We start from the raw sequence: 15,754 nt of genomic DNA, 5'->3' as shown, positions 1-15,754 counted from the left end.
TTAACCATATATATGTGTGTGTGTGTGCGTGTGTGTATTAACATTATATATGTATATGTGATATATATATACACACACACGGGGGAAAAAGAAAAATTGAGCCAAAATTAAGGTTATTAATGGGATGGACAATTAAAAATATCAGTATAATGAAGGTGAAATCAAGACTAACAAAGAAGAAGAGGGGTAACAAAGAAAGTATTGTACTAAAAGGAGAAAAGAATTTTTACCCAATAAACGCATATATATATATGTGTGTGTGTGTATTATTGTTGTTATTATTATTATATTTATATCCTGAACTTCTGTCAAGGCTGGTACTCAGGGCAGCTTACAACATTAAAAAAAACCCACCATACAGTTAAAAACATACAGAACAGTATACTAAAATAAACTTATGTGTTTGTAGAGAGGTGTGTGTGTGTGTATATACTTGTATGCACATACACTTGTATATAAATATAACAAGGATAATTGCCCAAAATAAGATAAGGAGCTACAAGATCAAGGCTATGGAATTCTGGGAGTTAGTTTGTTGTGGGCCCCACAACAAACTCCAACTCCTAGAATTCCATAGCAAAGAGCCTGACAACAAGTTAAAGCGCTCCCAAACCGGGTTATTTCTCCAATGTAGATGCATCCCCAGTCACCCTGGGTTTGAATAGGATTGTTTTGAGAAGTGTGGGGGGGGGGACCTATAAAACTAGGAGGGTTTGTTTTTTCCTTCCACTGAGCATGTGAAGAGTGCAATAAGGTCTCCCTGGGCAGGGCAGGAGGGCCTTGGGCCTGAGGGGCGGAGAGCGAACGAGGAGGCGGAAGGCGACGGAGGAGCAGCCATGGCGGCGTCGGCTTCAACTGCGACCGCGGCGACGGGGGCGTCGGGGCCTTCGTTGTGGTGCTGCCTGCGTTGGGCGTGCTGCGGGGAGGGAGGCAGCGGCCACATCCCCCTGAAGGAGATGCCCTCCGTCCTCCTGGACACCCAGCGCATGGGTAAGGCTCCCTCAGTGCGGAGAGGGAAGAGAGATAAGATGCCCCCTTCTCTCTCTCTCTCTCTCCTCCCGAGGAGTCCCTGCCACAGGGCAGGGCCAAAGGGAAGCTTAAAAACGCTCTTAGAAATACTAAATTCACCCTCCTGAGTCAGTCTCAAAATGGAGGATGCTTTAGAATTCCTCCTGGGCTGAAGTCAGAGCTAGAAACACTCATAGGAATGTTAAATTAATGCTTCTAAATCAGGTCCAAAAATGGAGGAGCTGTTGGGATTCCTCTTGGGCAGAAGTCAAGGCTCAAGACATTCTTAGAAAGATTATATTCCGGCTCAAAATGGAGGGCCTAATGGAATCCCTCCAGTCCTGGGCAGATGTCAAAGCTCTTAGGAATATTACATTCATGCTCAAAATGGAGGACACTTTAGAATTCCTCCTGGCCAGATGTCAAGGCTTAGAAAGATTAAAGTCATGCTCCTTAGTCAGCCTCAAAATGGAGGGCATGTTGGAATCCCTCCTGAGTAAAGTCAAGGATCAAAACACTCTTGGAAATATCAAATCCATGCTCCTTAGTCAGCCTCAAAATGGAGGGCATGTTGGAATCCCTCCTGGGAAGAAGTGAAAGCTATAAACACTCTTAGAAATGTTAAATTCATGCACCATAGCAGACTCAAAATGGAGGGCCTACTGGAAGAAGTCAAAGCTAAAAATGTTAAATTCATGTTCCTTAGTCAGGCTCAAAATGGAGGACCTGTTAGAATTCCTTCTGGACAAAGTAAAAGTTAAAAACTCTCACAGAGATATTACATTCATCCTCCTTAGTCAGGCTCAAAATGGAGGACATTCTGGAATTCCTCCTGGGCAGAAGACAAAGCTATAAAGACCCATTGCAGAAATAACCCAGTTTTAGACTGCTTTAACTACCCTGGCTCAATGCTGGGGAATCCTAGGAACTGTAGTGTTTGTGAAGCATTTAGCACCCTGTCAGAAAGAACTTTGAAGCCACAAGAAACTACAGTTCCCAGGATTCCCTAACACTGAAACAGGGAAGTTAAAGCAGTCTCAGACTGAGTTTTTTCTGCAGTGCGTTTGGCCCATAGAAATATGAAATTCATACTTCTAAGCCAGGCTTAGAATGGGGGACATTCAGGAATTCCTCCTGTGCAGAAGTCGTTATTGTTTTGAAATCTGATGGCTGCTTTAATAGAAGTCTGTTGAGTGAGCCACTACGAAAGAACAAAATCATAGCAAAGGACAGATCAAAGCAGTATGCAAAGAGGTCTTGTTGCACCTTTGAGGCTGAAAGGAGCCAGCCTGGCATAGTGGTTTGAGCATTGGACTACAGTTCTGGTGATGATCAGGGCTCAATTCTCTACTGGAGCATTAAAAAACCCATTGGGTGAGTTTGGATAGTCACACTAACAGCCCCAGAGGATGGCAGTGGCAAACTCCCTCTTAACAAATCTTGCCAAGAAAATCCTGTGATAGGTTTGGCCTGGGTCACTATAAATCAAATGACTTGGAGGCACACGACAACAACAACAAGCCTAAGCTGACAAGTTAGTCTCAAAGGTTAGTGATACCTATGGTGGGTGTTGACATGGAGTAGGAGGGTTGCTTGACTGGCACAGCAAGCCCTGGGGGCAGACTGTCATTCTAGGCCTGGATTGGGCCAACCCATTCTCCCCTCCCTAAGAAGGAAAGGCAGTTCCTGGGACTGGAATGACAGGCCTCTGACTGAAATGATAGTGAAAAAAAGCCTGTGAACCCCTTATGATCACATATTCCCAGCGTCAAATATTTTGGAACATGGTCTGCCTCCACAACCTAGAGAAACAAGCAATAAATAACTCCAATTAAACATATTATACCCAAACATGCTACATTTGTGGCATTTATTTATCCACAACTGATTCATCTGTCTGTGACAAAGTGTGTGATTATGTACTTCGTGGTACCCCTTGTACAGCAAGGACTTGAAGTAAGTGTTTCCTGTAACTTTTGGTCAGTCTCTTACATTGGTTTTGGGGAATGTTGCCCATTTCTGCTTATAAAATCACTTCATCTCAGTAACATTTAGAGCGTCCTTGCAGTGAAAATCTTGCTTCAGGTTAGTAATGAAGCTGCCCAGTGCCCTTTTGATAGGGTTAGACCCAGACTTGGGTTAGGCCATTCTAAAAATATGGAATTTCTTCTTCCACTGCTTATATCTTTAGCATCATTGGTAGGTTGCATGACCCACTTTTAGTTCAGCTTTCTTTCTTGGATGGGTGGCCTGATATCCCTCTCTAGAACAACCTTCGTGGTTGTGTCTGTGATGGCAAGTTGTCCAGGGGTCTTAAGACAGCAAAGCAAGCCCAATTTTCCATCTCCTTGCTTGGTGGTTGGGATGACGTCCCTATGTTCAAATTCAGAATTTGTTTTTCCCTCCAAACATAGTGCTTCCCATCAAATCCAAAAAGTTCTAGCTTTGCCTCCTGTGTGGAGAACATTATTCCAGATGTCTTGAGAATCATCTGTGTGACATTTGCTAAATTTCAGACAGCAATTTTGTTTTTATGGAGTAGTGGTTTCTGGCTATGTTTCCATGTACACCATTCTTGTTCAGACTTTTCCTGCTTGTTGAGTCTTTGATGCTTATGTTAGCCAAGGTGAGAGTGGTCTGCAGACCCATTAATAGACTTGCCTGTTCTCACGGTGGGTTGATAGGGCTTTAGATCTCTAAAAATAGTTTTGTAACCCTTTCCAGATTGATGAGCACCATTAACTGTTTTTCCAAGGTCCTTAGTGATTATGGCATATTTCCACACAACCATGTGCTGAAGACCCAATTTTTAAAGTTGTATCCCTTCGTAAGCGAGGCTTCCCAAAACATACCCTGCAGACCTACCTAATTACTTCAGTGTGTAAACTGAGTGTGTGTATATGCCTTTAGGTGAGTTGATGCAACCAGGGGTTCACCTTTGCATTGATCCTGACCCTTACACACATGATTCAAATCCAAGCCTTTTCTAAATGCCCAGTAGGATGGTAACCAATTCTGAGTCTTGTGAAATAAAACAATGTATAAAGCCCGGTACATACGAGCCAAAAGCAGTGTGGTGCCGCTGATACTAGGGTTCTGGAGTGCATAGCAACCTCATGCTCCTGAACCCTAGTATGTATGGACGCCGGCATTGTGGCGGCCTCCCATCCATACAAAGGCCGCCATGATGCCGCCATACAGCAACCAGACGTCACTAGAAGGAAGTGGCGTCATGGCATTGGGGCACTGCTTCTAGGTCTACAGGCAGCTCTTTTTTTGCGGCGCATCTGTACTGCCCCTAAATTAAGCAAACAATGATTATGTAAGGGTCAGGATGTCTGCATGGTCTTAACATGAAATATGAGAGGAGCAGGTTGCAGACATTCAAGTTAGGTGAAGAATTCTGAAAGTTTTGAGTTGCATGTGAAACTCCCTTGAGAACTACAGGAAAGAAGAAGGAAAACAAATAACAAATAGCTCACAAGGGATATCATACAATTGCCAAGAGTGATGATTCCTTTGGCAGTTCCATCTTCTTGTTCTTTGGGATGTACTTTTAGTACCACTATCTTTAAAATTTCAGGTCTGCCATTCCAGTAGCAATCCTAGGCCAGTAACTTCTAATAATACTGAAACTGCTTGGTATCTCTCTGAATTCCTTAATTGCACCAAACTTTGAAAGACAGTGCTAAACCAGAAAACCATCCGATTTTCATAGTGCATTTGCTCTAGCTAGGTCCATCCTGTTGGTAGCAGTGGCTGAACTAACCAGGAAAGAAAAAGATTAACCATGTAATTCATATCCAAGTACCTGGCTTATTCCCCACACAAGCTAGAATCATAAGCTAGGATTTGTTCTTATTTTATATTTTGGGAGCAAAAACACCACGAGCTCCAGTTCAGACAACACAATAAACTTTCTTTTTCTGGTTAATTTAGCCATTGCTGCTGGCAGGAAGAGAAGCAGCAAAGTGGAAGTGAAAGAACCTGTGTTTACCAGTGAACAGCTCATGAATGTTAAGTCATTGCATCATTGGATGTGAATGCATGCACGAGCTATGATTGTAGACTTTTATAATACTAAACAATTTACCTGAGGTCATAGTAGGACTTATTTTTGAATAAATCTGAATAGGATTATGCTGCAAAGCTACACTTACATGAGAGTAAATTCTATGGAATTCAGTGGAACTTACTTCCAAATATACTTGCACAGAACCATGTTGTGAGTTTTGAATGTAAATTCAACATGATTTCTATGTTTTCAATCTTGCAGGCACAGATGTTGTCATTGTGAAAAATGGACGACGAGTATGTGGTACAGGAGGCTGCTTAGCCAATGCCCCTTTGCATCAGAACAAGAGTTACTTTGAGTTTAAAATCCAGTCTACAGGTTAGTAAAAACAAACAACATTTTCCAAAAATTAATCATGTTTTCTTCCTGTTAGATTCTGGATTGGATGTAGACATCACTTAGCTGTGAAGTGAATTCCCTTGATCAGGTTCGGCTCAGAGGATGTCTCATCAGCAAAAAAGAAAGAGATATTTTTTGTCAATCCCTTCCCCAGTCTCTTGTGCCCTACAAAATTGCAATTCCCCCAGGGCAGATTTTAGGGAGCAAACGTGGTTGTGAAGAAAAGCAAGAACTGGCAAGGTTTGCCTTCCCACTTTTGCCAGTGGGATCTGTCTCTTGGATGCAGTGACTTCCCTAGGCAGAATAGGCCCTTCCATTAAAGGAAAAAGGATATTGTAAGTCAGTTGTACACTGTTGGAATTAACTTGTTTTTCAAATGTCAAGACCAGTGGTACTCAAACTTTTTACCCTTGGACTCCCCTTTACATCTACCTGCAGACATTGTGCCACCCTACTTGATGTATATATGAATAGAAATACTTTGCTTATTTAGTGTGCATATTTTCACTCGCACATTCATGAGTATTTATATTTTTACCTTTTATAAGGAAATAACATTGTTCAAATTAGAACAGTTTTATTTAAATAAATTCAATATTTAATTCAATGCATGCGTAAATGATACACAAAAAAGTGTGAGAAGAGGAAGAGGGATCAAGTGTTGCACTGCTCCCCTCCCCCCCCGAGCAACTTTTGCACCCTCCCCCCAGGGGTCCTACTAAGACTAATTTGTTTGGAGTTAATACTGGTTTTTAATGGCTTCACTTTAAAACCCAGACGTATGTAAAAGTAATAATTTTGAATTTATTGATGTCAGGTAAGAGTTCTCTCTTCTAATTTAATTCAGCTGCAAGCATCAGTAAAGATTTGATAACTGATTAAGCCCATCTCTAGAACTGGTTGACGTTGGCCTGTTACAGACTGCCAAAATAAAGTTGCTTTGGGTCTCTTTGGAGGTATGCTGTTTAAATGATGCATGCATCCTAAGAATCCAGAAGCTGCACCAAACCTGCACTCCAGTGCTTAGGAATGGAGTGTGGCTTTGGCGTGAACTCCGGACTCTTAGGACCCATGCATCATTTAAATAGCATACCTCCAAAGAGACCCCAAGCAGCTTTATTTTGGTAGTCTGTAACAGGCCATAGTTTCAGTTTGCATATGTAGTTGTGAATATCACCTCTACGTTTGATCTACATACATATGCACATTTCTTTTTTGATGGAGTAAATTAATATGATTATTTTACTATAGTTGCCACCTGTAACTAATACGGTTATGTATATGCATGCTTAGAAGAAAGGATTCTCCTGCTAAATTTTTCTGTACAAATTACTTCCATTGTATAAATAAGGACTGGAGCTCAGAGGCTGGCATTCTCTCACATCCATACAGCTGAGTTTAGCAACCTAGTAATGTATGTATATAGCCATCAAATAATTACAAAATAAATACAAACCTCCCCATAACAATCTTTAACTACTAGACAACTCAAGGCTGGAGGGAACCCAGGCCATTTGGCCTGTGCAGACGACCACTAAGTGAAACCAGCAAGGTGTGTTTTTTTTTAAAGAGTTCTTATCCCTGGTTTTTATACATATGCATGTGCACACACACAGAGTTTTATTGCGTGGAAGTAAATTTTACGGTGTATTTAGGATTGCAGCCCAAGTTATGTACCCTTGGAGTTTATCTCTTGACTGCTCTGTCACAGCTATACCATTCCATTTCTTCTGCCTCCCCTACTTTGTTCTCAGGAATCTGGGGCATTGGAGTTGCAACTCATAAGGTCAACCTGAATCAGATCCCCCTTGGGCGTGATGTGAATAGTCTAGTACTGAGACATGATGGTTCTCTTTACTACAACAATGAAGAAAAGAATAGGTTGCCAGCAAACAATCTTCCACAGGAGGGTGATGTTGTGGTGAGTTGCTTTCAGTATTGCTTATGGGAAATCAGAACAAGAATTGGTATTGCAGCCTTCAAGCCATAGCTAATTTAAAAGTAGATGTGAGCTTCAGCAGACTTTACTGAAGCTGGAAGTGCTCTTCCTTTTATTAGGAGAATCCAGTAGCCAACTTGCATGCAGAAAATCAGCCTAGGACCTGAGGGTGCCAAGCTGTCTAAGCAGGAGCAACAACATGTAAATCATTAGTGCATCAAGTGGGACAGCTATATAAAAGGCAAAGGTTCCCTCTTAAAGGTCTAGGAGGTCCCAAAGTGTTGAAATGATACCAGCTTTTAGAATTTTTTACTCTCTCCATTAGTCTTCCAAGCTTGGCATAAAGCATACAGCATCTCTGCATTTGCTGTTGCATTTCAAATACTGTATAGTCATATTGTCACATTGCAGCCTTTACCAATCCTGCTCACTTTGGATATATTACAAAAAAGAAATGGCACCAGCCCCACTCCACCTAGGCAGATGGAAGCAAGTATACCCACTAATATGAACATCTTTCTTTATCATTATTTCTAACGTGTATTCTTTGAGCTACACATACCCCCTTCCACCAGCCAGGCTGCCTCTGTCATGGTGGAGGTGAGCTGCTCCTGCCACCCAGCACTGCTGCCACCCATGACTGCTGGGTGAGCAGGAAAGGGAGGTGACTCATCAGAGGAAGAGACACAGCAGCTGCACACTCACAGGAGTTCCCACCCTGGCCCCCACCAGCTCTTTCTTCCTTTTCCTTTGAGGAGGTGGCAGCATGTCTCTACAGCCATTAATATGAGCATAGAATCATAGAGTTGGAAGAGACCCCAAGGGCCATCCAGCACAACCCCATTCAGCCATGCAGGAACTCACAATCAAAGCATCCCTGACACTTGGCCATCCAGCCTCTGAGACTCCACCACTCTTCGAGGGAGTGTGTTCCACTGTCGAAAAGCTCTTACAGTTCCTCCTAATGTTGAGGTGGAATCACTTTTCCTGTAACTTGCATCCATTGTTCCGGGTCCTATTCTCTGGAGCAGCAGAAAACAAGGTTGCTCCATCCTCAATATGATATCCCTTCAAGTATTTAAACAAGGCTATCATATCATCTCTTAACCTTCTCTTTTCCAGGATAAACATACCCAGTTCCCTAAGCATCTTTATCATTATTTTATCTTTGATAAAATTACCAGCTTGGTAGATGAAGGGAATGCTGTGGATATAGTATATCTTGATTTCAGTAAGGCCTTTGACAAGGTTTCCCATGACATTCTTGCAAACAAGCTTGTAAAATGTGGGCTAGACAAAGTAACTGTTACATGGATCGGTAATTGGTTGACCGGCAGAACCCAAAGGGTGCTCAACAATGGCTCTTTTTCATCCTGGAGAGAAGTGACCAGTGGGGTCCCACAGGGCTCTGTCCTGGGCCCAGTGTTATTCAACATCTTTATCAATGACCTGGATGACAGAATTGGGAGCATACTTATCAAATTTGCAGATGACACCAAATTAGGAGGAATAGCTAATACTCCAGAGGACAGGATCAACATTCAAAATGATCTGAATAGACTAGAAAGCTGGGCCAAACCTAACAAAATGAAATTCAACACAGAGAAATGTAAGGTACTGCACTTAGGGCGGCAAAATGAAATGCACAGATATAGGATGGGGGACACCTGGCTGAATGAAACTACATGTGAAAGGGATCTGGGAGTCCAAGTAGACCACAAGTTGAACATGAGTCAACAGTGCGATGCGGCAGCTAAAAAGGCCAATGCAATTTTAGGCTGCATCAATAAAAGTATAGTGTCTAGATCAAGAGAAGTAATAGTGCCACTGTATTCTGCTCTGGTCAGGCCCCACCTGGAATATTGTGTCCAGTTCTGGGCACCACAATTCAAAAAGGACATTGAGAAACTGGAGCGTGTCCAAAGGAGGGCGACTAAAATGGTGAAAGGTCTGGAAACCATGTCCTATGAGGAACGACTCAGGGAGCTAGGGATGTTTAGCCTGGAGAAGAGAAGGTTAAGAAGTGATATGATAGCCCTGTTTAAATATTTGAAAGGATGTCATATTGAGGAGGGAGCAAGCTTGTTTTCTGCTGCTCCAGAGAACAGGACTCGGAACAATGGATGCAAGCTACAGGAAAAGAGATTCCACCTCAACATTAGGAAGAACTTCCTGACAGTAAGGGCTGTTCGACAGTGGAACACACTCCCTTGGAATGTAGTGGAGTCTCCTTCCTTGGAGGTCTTTAAGCAGAGGCTAGATGGCCATCTGCTGGGGATGCTTTGATTTGGATTTCCTGCATGGCAGGGGGTTGGACTGAATGGCCCATGCGGTCTCTTCTAATTCTATGATTCTATGATTATTTCTAACTTGTATTCTTTGAGCTACATAATACTCAATTTGCTATATATTAAACATTCCTAAAACATTTTTGCACTGGACAATTAAAACTGCAATCCCATATCCTGGGGCTTTGTAACATTGAGGAAGTCTCTGTTTTAAATAGATATACACAAGGTGTTACTATGGGGTTGCAGACTGCACTGGGTAACTCCTCAGATGGGATGAACACCTAGTGGTGTGGTCCCTCCCAACCATTCCAAAGCTCCCCCCAGCTAAAAAATAAATCTTGCTTCAGGCAACCTGCAGCAAATTTTGCTCTCCTCTGAATAGCCTGGTGCATGGTGATTAAAAGGGATACCTTACATGAGGGTTCCTGAGTAGAGCATATTTTCTTATGTTATCCTTATTGAACTAGCAAAAGACTTTTAAATTTTCCCGCATTCTTTTAAATTGATGCTTTAGCTTTGCTGGCTGTTTTAATATCTGATACTGTTATTAATTTATAGTATTTTGGTACTATATGAGGAACCACCTAGAATTTCTTTCACATTGAAGTGCAATATATAAATTATTTATTTTAATATTTTTACAGTGGCCCCTCGTTATATGCTGGGGTTTGGTTCCAGGATCCACCGCGTATTAAAAAAAAACACGTTTACTCAAGTCCTCATTTAAATTTACCTTCACTTGATGTCAGCGAGGCTAAGAAGCACTCTCACGGCAGGGGAGAGGCTTTGGGGAAGAGCTCTAGCACCAGGGAAACATTCTCTCTTCCTCCTCCACAATGTGGCTCGGGAAAGGAAGTTGGCGCTGCTCCCAGGAAACAGGAAGAAGGGAGGCTTGGAGCTTGCCTCTCCTTGAGTCCCTCGGCTTACTGAAATCCCCCACCCCCTTTCCCCTTAGGAATCAATCCAAAAACGGAGTTTAAAGGAAGTAGAGGAGAGTCCACTAGGTCTCCATCTGGGGGGCCAGGGGTTGCTCTGCTGTGAGGATGCCCTGCAATCTCTCTCTCTCCATCCTGCTCCCTTCCCCATAGGAATCAATCCAAAAACTGAGTTTAAAGGAAACAGAGGAGAGCTCTATGGGTCTCCATCTGGGGGGAGGGCAGGGGTTGCTTTGCAATCTCTCTCTCTCTCCATCCTCCTCCCTTCCACGTAGGCATCCCCATAGCAGAGAGAGAGAGAGAGAGAGAGAGAGATTGCAGGGCATCCCCATAGCAGAGTAACCCCTGCCCCCCCCCCAGATGGAAACCCATAGAGCTCTCCTCTGCTTCCTTTAAACTCCGTTTTTGGATTGATTCCTATGGGGAAGGGAGGAGGATGGAGAGAGAGAGAGAGATTGCAGGGCATCCCCATAGCAGAGCAACCCCTGGCCCCCCAGATGCAGACCTATAGGGCTCTCCTCTGCTTCTTTAAACTCCGTTTTTGGATTGATTCCTATGGGGAAGGGAGGAGGATGGGGAGAGAGACAGAGAGAGAGAGATTGATTGCAGGGCATCCCCATAGCAGAGCAACCCCTGGCCCCCCAGATGGAGACCTATTGGGCTCTCCTCTGCTTCCTTTAAACTCTGTTTTTGGATTGATTCCTATGGGGAAGGGAGGTGGGGGATTTCAGTAAGCCGAGGGACTCAAGGAGAGGCAAGCTCCAAGCTCCAAGCCTCCCTTCTTCCTGTTTCCTGGGAGCAGCACCAACTTCCTCTCCTGAGCCACATTGTGGAGGAGGAAGAGAGAATGCTTCCCTGGTGCTAGAGCTCTTCCCCAAAGCCTCTCCCCTGCCGTGAGAGTGCTTCTCAGCCTCGCTGACATCAAGTGAAGGTAAAAAAAAGTTCCTTCATTTCAGTCTGTGTATGCTCAAATCAGCATATACCAAATCCGCGTATAATGAGGGCGGACTGTATTTAAAAGTGACACAGAGAGCTTTATAAATATTTCACCTTTTCTTACAGGGAATTACATATGACCACGTAGAACTGAATGTTTATTTAAATGGAAAAAATATGCACTGTCCAGCATCAGGTATCAGAGGAACTGTCTTCCCTGTGGTATATGGTAAGTTGGGATATTCAAAGTCTCCTTTATTAGAATGAGTATGATATTTCACCCAGATTTAAATTCCCACTCAGTTATGAAGCTCACTGAGTGGTCAACATGTGCAAAAATGGATTAGGGACCATGTGTGCTGCCTTTAACCACGAGCTTCTGGGAGAAAAGATTAAAAGTAAATGTAATAAATTAATGAATCAAGTGATATGTATAATACATGTTTATATTTTAATAGAAGTGCACTAGAAATTGAATTTAACTTTCATATAAATTGCCTATGAACAGAAAAACTATTATATCTTAGCAAATGACTGTAGACATAAGTTTGATAGGAACAAATGTCTATTTCTTCACTTTACTTTAAAGTAAATTATTTATTTATTCACTTTATTTTATTTATTTATTATTTATTCACTTTAAAGTAAATACTTTACTGCCAACCAGCCACTTTTAATTTTGGGAATATCCACATTCTTTCTCTGATTAGTTAATGTTTTCTTTGTAAACAAACCATTGAATTAAACTGGGAATGACCAGTTGCAAAATATTCTAGTTTTCAGTTCAAAATTTTTGATTACTATTGCAGTGCTCTTTCAACTAGGGTAAAGTCTGGCTTAGGCTTTCTTAAATTACAAAGTTTGTAATTCCAGAGGTAACATTTTTCTTTAAAAGGAGTGCTGAACTGTAGGAGGCCAGTTGAGAATTTTTGCCTCCCATCATTGGCACTAGGTTTGCTGAAGAGAGTTTGAAGTAGCTTTCTATTCCTATGGTGTATATTTTGCTATATAAATGACCTGGCTATTTTCTCCTCTTACTTTAAACATTTCTGTTTTCTATCTAGTTATCACCTCAGTACAACTATACTTGTCCTTTTCTGCTTGTTTTTATGCATATTAAGCCCTCCTTCTATTTCATGCTTAGAGGTCTTTAAACAGAGGCTGGATTGCCATCTGTCAGGGATGCTTTGATTGAGAGTTCCTTCATGGCAGGGGGTTGGACTGGATGACCCTTGTGGTCTCTACGATTCTATGATTCTATCCTCCATCTTTAAAAATTATTTTCTCACCTTTTACTTTGTTTTTAATAGTATATCACTTTTTTGCCTGAGTCCTTCCTTCCTTATAGAATGTAATTTGATCTAGGGATTCCTAGGGCAGTGTTTGAACTCTCTTGATGTTAAGATTGAGCTTTGGAAAATATAAAATAGTAGTGAAGTCTTAGCATGAAATAGTTGTAGCAAGAGTCAACAAGAGCATATGCAGAAAGCCTTTCCCTAACTACTGGACTGAAAAAGCACTCCATCAATGGCAATAGCTATTGTGTTCCTACTGTTTTTCTGTATATTCAGGTAGACCAAAGGCAGTGGGTATTCTAAGATGGGGGCATTTTCCTCTACTGATCATACTAAACAAAGTACAGGATATACTCATGTATAAGTTGAAAAATTTCTTGCAAAAATTGACCCCCAAAAAACCTGGGTTGACTTATACACGAGACAATACAGTCAGGTAACCCTCTGCTGTCCCCAATGGTGGCACAGATGCAAATAGCTGTATAGCCGTTGGGGACAGAGGAGGCTCAAAGCAGGGGATTCAAAGCAGCTCACAGTGTAAAGGAAGGATATAAATAAAATACATGGTCTGGAAGGAATTGTGAGGGGGGATACGTAAAAGACAATCACCAGAGGCAAGTTGATCATGTGAGTTCCCATCCCATAATCCTCCCCTCAGAGCCCTCCTTGGCAGGCTCCACATGCGAGCCCTGCACCAATTGGTCCTGTGGACCTTCAAAAGCTTCCCAGATCACACTGCCACTGCTTTTTCCTCTCTTCAGCAGCGCTTCCCTTAGAGAGCCTGTGGGTGGCTGCTTCATCTTTCAGCAGCTTTATACTTGGACGGGAGCCAATGAATAGGTGCCCGGGATCCAGTTTAAAGCAGTCCCTTCTTCCTCTTCTCCTTAGCAGATCACTCCACTTTCCCCTCCACCTTGGCTGTCTCCTGGGAATGCAATGAAAGTTGTAGGGCCAGCAGCACATCTTCAGTCTTTATGTCAAATTACAGAAGTTTGAACAAGCGATACAACTTTGCAACTGAAATGAAAAGTTATTTGAACTATAAATGTGAATTATAAATGTATGCACATTCCTCACAGTTTTCTTCTTTTTTACAGTTGATGACAGTGCCATTCTGGATTGCCAGTTCAGTGACTTTTATCATACACCTCCAGCAGGGTTTGAAAAAATACTGTTTGAACAACAGATTTTCTGAATGATTCCACTGAGAAGTTATTCACTAGTACTTTAATGAATGTCTCCTCTCAAAGCTTCACATTATTCCCATAATACAAACCTATACATACAAGTGTATGTTTTAGAAGAAAACACATTACCAAGTGTGTTCCAAATGTTAGATTTAACTATTGTTTTGTGATGTGGACAATACTTGTATTTGATGTAAAGGGATACAGCTGACAGTATTAAGTGACTCCAGGCTCTAATGTTATACTGTATAATAGTTCTATACATATTGGTATATTTCAACAACTGTAAGCTCTCTTGGTTGTTCCAACTTTGCTGCTATTCAGAGATACTACTCAAAGTTTTCATGGATTACAAAGGTCTCAAATAGCAAATCACAATTTCAATATTGGTAGCTGTTTTCCGTTTTTAAAATTGTTGCAATTCCTGTTTAAAATTCAATGCTGAGAGCACTTGCGTTAAAATCGGGATACACTGTTGACTGTAAAAAGAAAAGTCAACCCTAGCTGAAAATGGTTGCTATGATATATGTTTACTTTTGAGCGCTGATGAGTTCTTAGGGACATATTGACCTGTTACAGACTGCCAAAATAAAGCTGCTTCGGGTCTCTTTGGAGGTATGCTGTTTAAATGATGCATGCATCCTAAGAATCCGGAAGCTGCACCAAAGCTGCACTCCAGTGCTTAGGAATGGAGTGTGGCTTTGGTGCAACCTCCGGACTCTTAGGACCCATGCATCATTTAAATTGCATACCTCCAAAGAGACCCGAAGCAACTTTATTTGGCAGTCTGTAACAGGCCATAATTTTAAAAAAACAATTCCCTGTTAAACATGTATAAGTTGCTCTTCTTCATATATTTGTGATTGTATTAAATTAAATAGCACAGATTTTGTAAAAACAGCATTACTGTATATCCAGAATATGCTCTATGTGACCTGCTACATTAAAGTAGCAGTTTCCTTCTGAGGAAAGAGACACTTCAAAATTAATTAGAATACAAGTATAACATTTTAAATTTTACAATATAGCACATCACACTAACTGTTAAATATTTGTTTCTCCATTTTCTTTGTTATTTGCTGTAGATCTGGTTGTTTTATGGGTTTATGGATATTAGTGAATAATATTTTTTTAAATGCATTATTAATATATATTAATGTATATGCAAAATATTTTATCAGATTATATAGTCTTACAAAAATAATTTGCTTCTTTCATATGCTCTGTGTAGTTAGCATACTAACTACTTACTACATTATTTTTATAAACACCCTTTCAAAACTTTATAGGAAAAGTAGAATCATAAAGTTGGAAGAATCATAGAATCATAGAGTTGAAAGAGACCACAAGGGCCATCCAGTCCAACCCCCTGCCATGCAGGATATTTAAATCAAAGCATCCCCGACAGATGGCCATCCAGCCTCTGCTTAAAGACCTTCAAGGAAGGAGACTCCACTACACTCCGAGAGAGTTTGTTCCACTGTCGAACAACCCTTTATTGTCAGGAAGTTCCTCCTAATGTTGAGGTGGAATCTCTTTTGCTGTAGCTTGCATCCATTGTTCCGCGTTCTATTCTCTGGAGCTGCAGAAAACAAGCTTGCTCCCTCCTCAATATGACATCCCTTCAAATATTTAAACAGGGCTATCATATCACCTCTTAACCTTCTTTTCTCCAGGTTAAACATCCCCAGCTCCCTAAGTCGTTCCTCATGGGACATGGTTTCCAGACCTTTCACCATTTTAGTCGAC

At 41.5% G+C, this 15,754-nt stretch overlaps 1 protein-coding gene across 1 annotated transcript; it reads left to right on the top strand.

The window, feature by feature from the left end:
* The first annotated feature begins 568 nt into the window (after nt 1-568).
* Nucleotides 569-15,209, top strand: LOC149313414 (SPRY domain-containing protein 7-like). The gene is made up of 5 exons (XM_089519065.1): nt 569-990; nt 5,285-5,401; nt 7,177-7,343; nt 11,650-11,752; nt 13,916-15,209. The coding sequence occupies exons 1-5, from the start codon at nt 837-839 to the stop codon at nt 14,011-14,013; spliced, it is 639 nt and encodes a 212-aa protein (XP_089375191.1). The 5' UTR covers nt 569-836; the 3' UTR covers nt 14,014-15,209.
* Nucleotides 15,210-15,754: the final 545 nt, after the last annotated feature.

Source organism: Sceloporus occidentalis, unplaced genomic scaffold (assembly GCF_023333645.1).
Source record: "Sceloporus occidentalis isolate IW3139 unplaced genomic scaffold, rSceOcc1.0.p SCAF_4, whole genome shotgun sequence".
Lineage (NCBI taxonomy): Eukaryota > Metazoa > Chordata > Lepidosauria > Squamata > Phrynosomatidae > Sceloporus > Sceloporus occidentalis.
This window is presented reverse-complemented; position numbering and strand designations above follow the sequence as displayed.

Coding starts and splice junctions, on each gene's coding strand:
- LOC149313414 (XM_089519065.1), top strand. CDS start 837: ATGGCGGCGTCGGCTTCAACTGCGACCGCGGCGACGGGGGCGTCGGGG. Junction 5,402..7,176: donor GTTTAAAATCCAGTCTACAG/GTTAGTAAAAAC, acceptor CTTTGTTCTCAG/GAATCTGGGGCATTGGAGTT. Junction 11,753..13,915: donor TGTCTTCCCTGTGGTATATG/GTAAGTTGGGAT, acceptor TCTTTTTTACAG/TTGATGACAGTGCCATTCTG.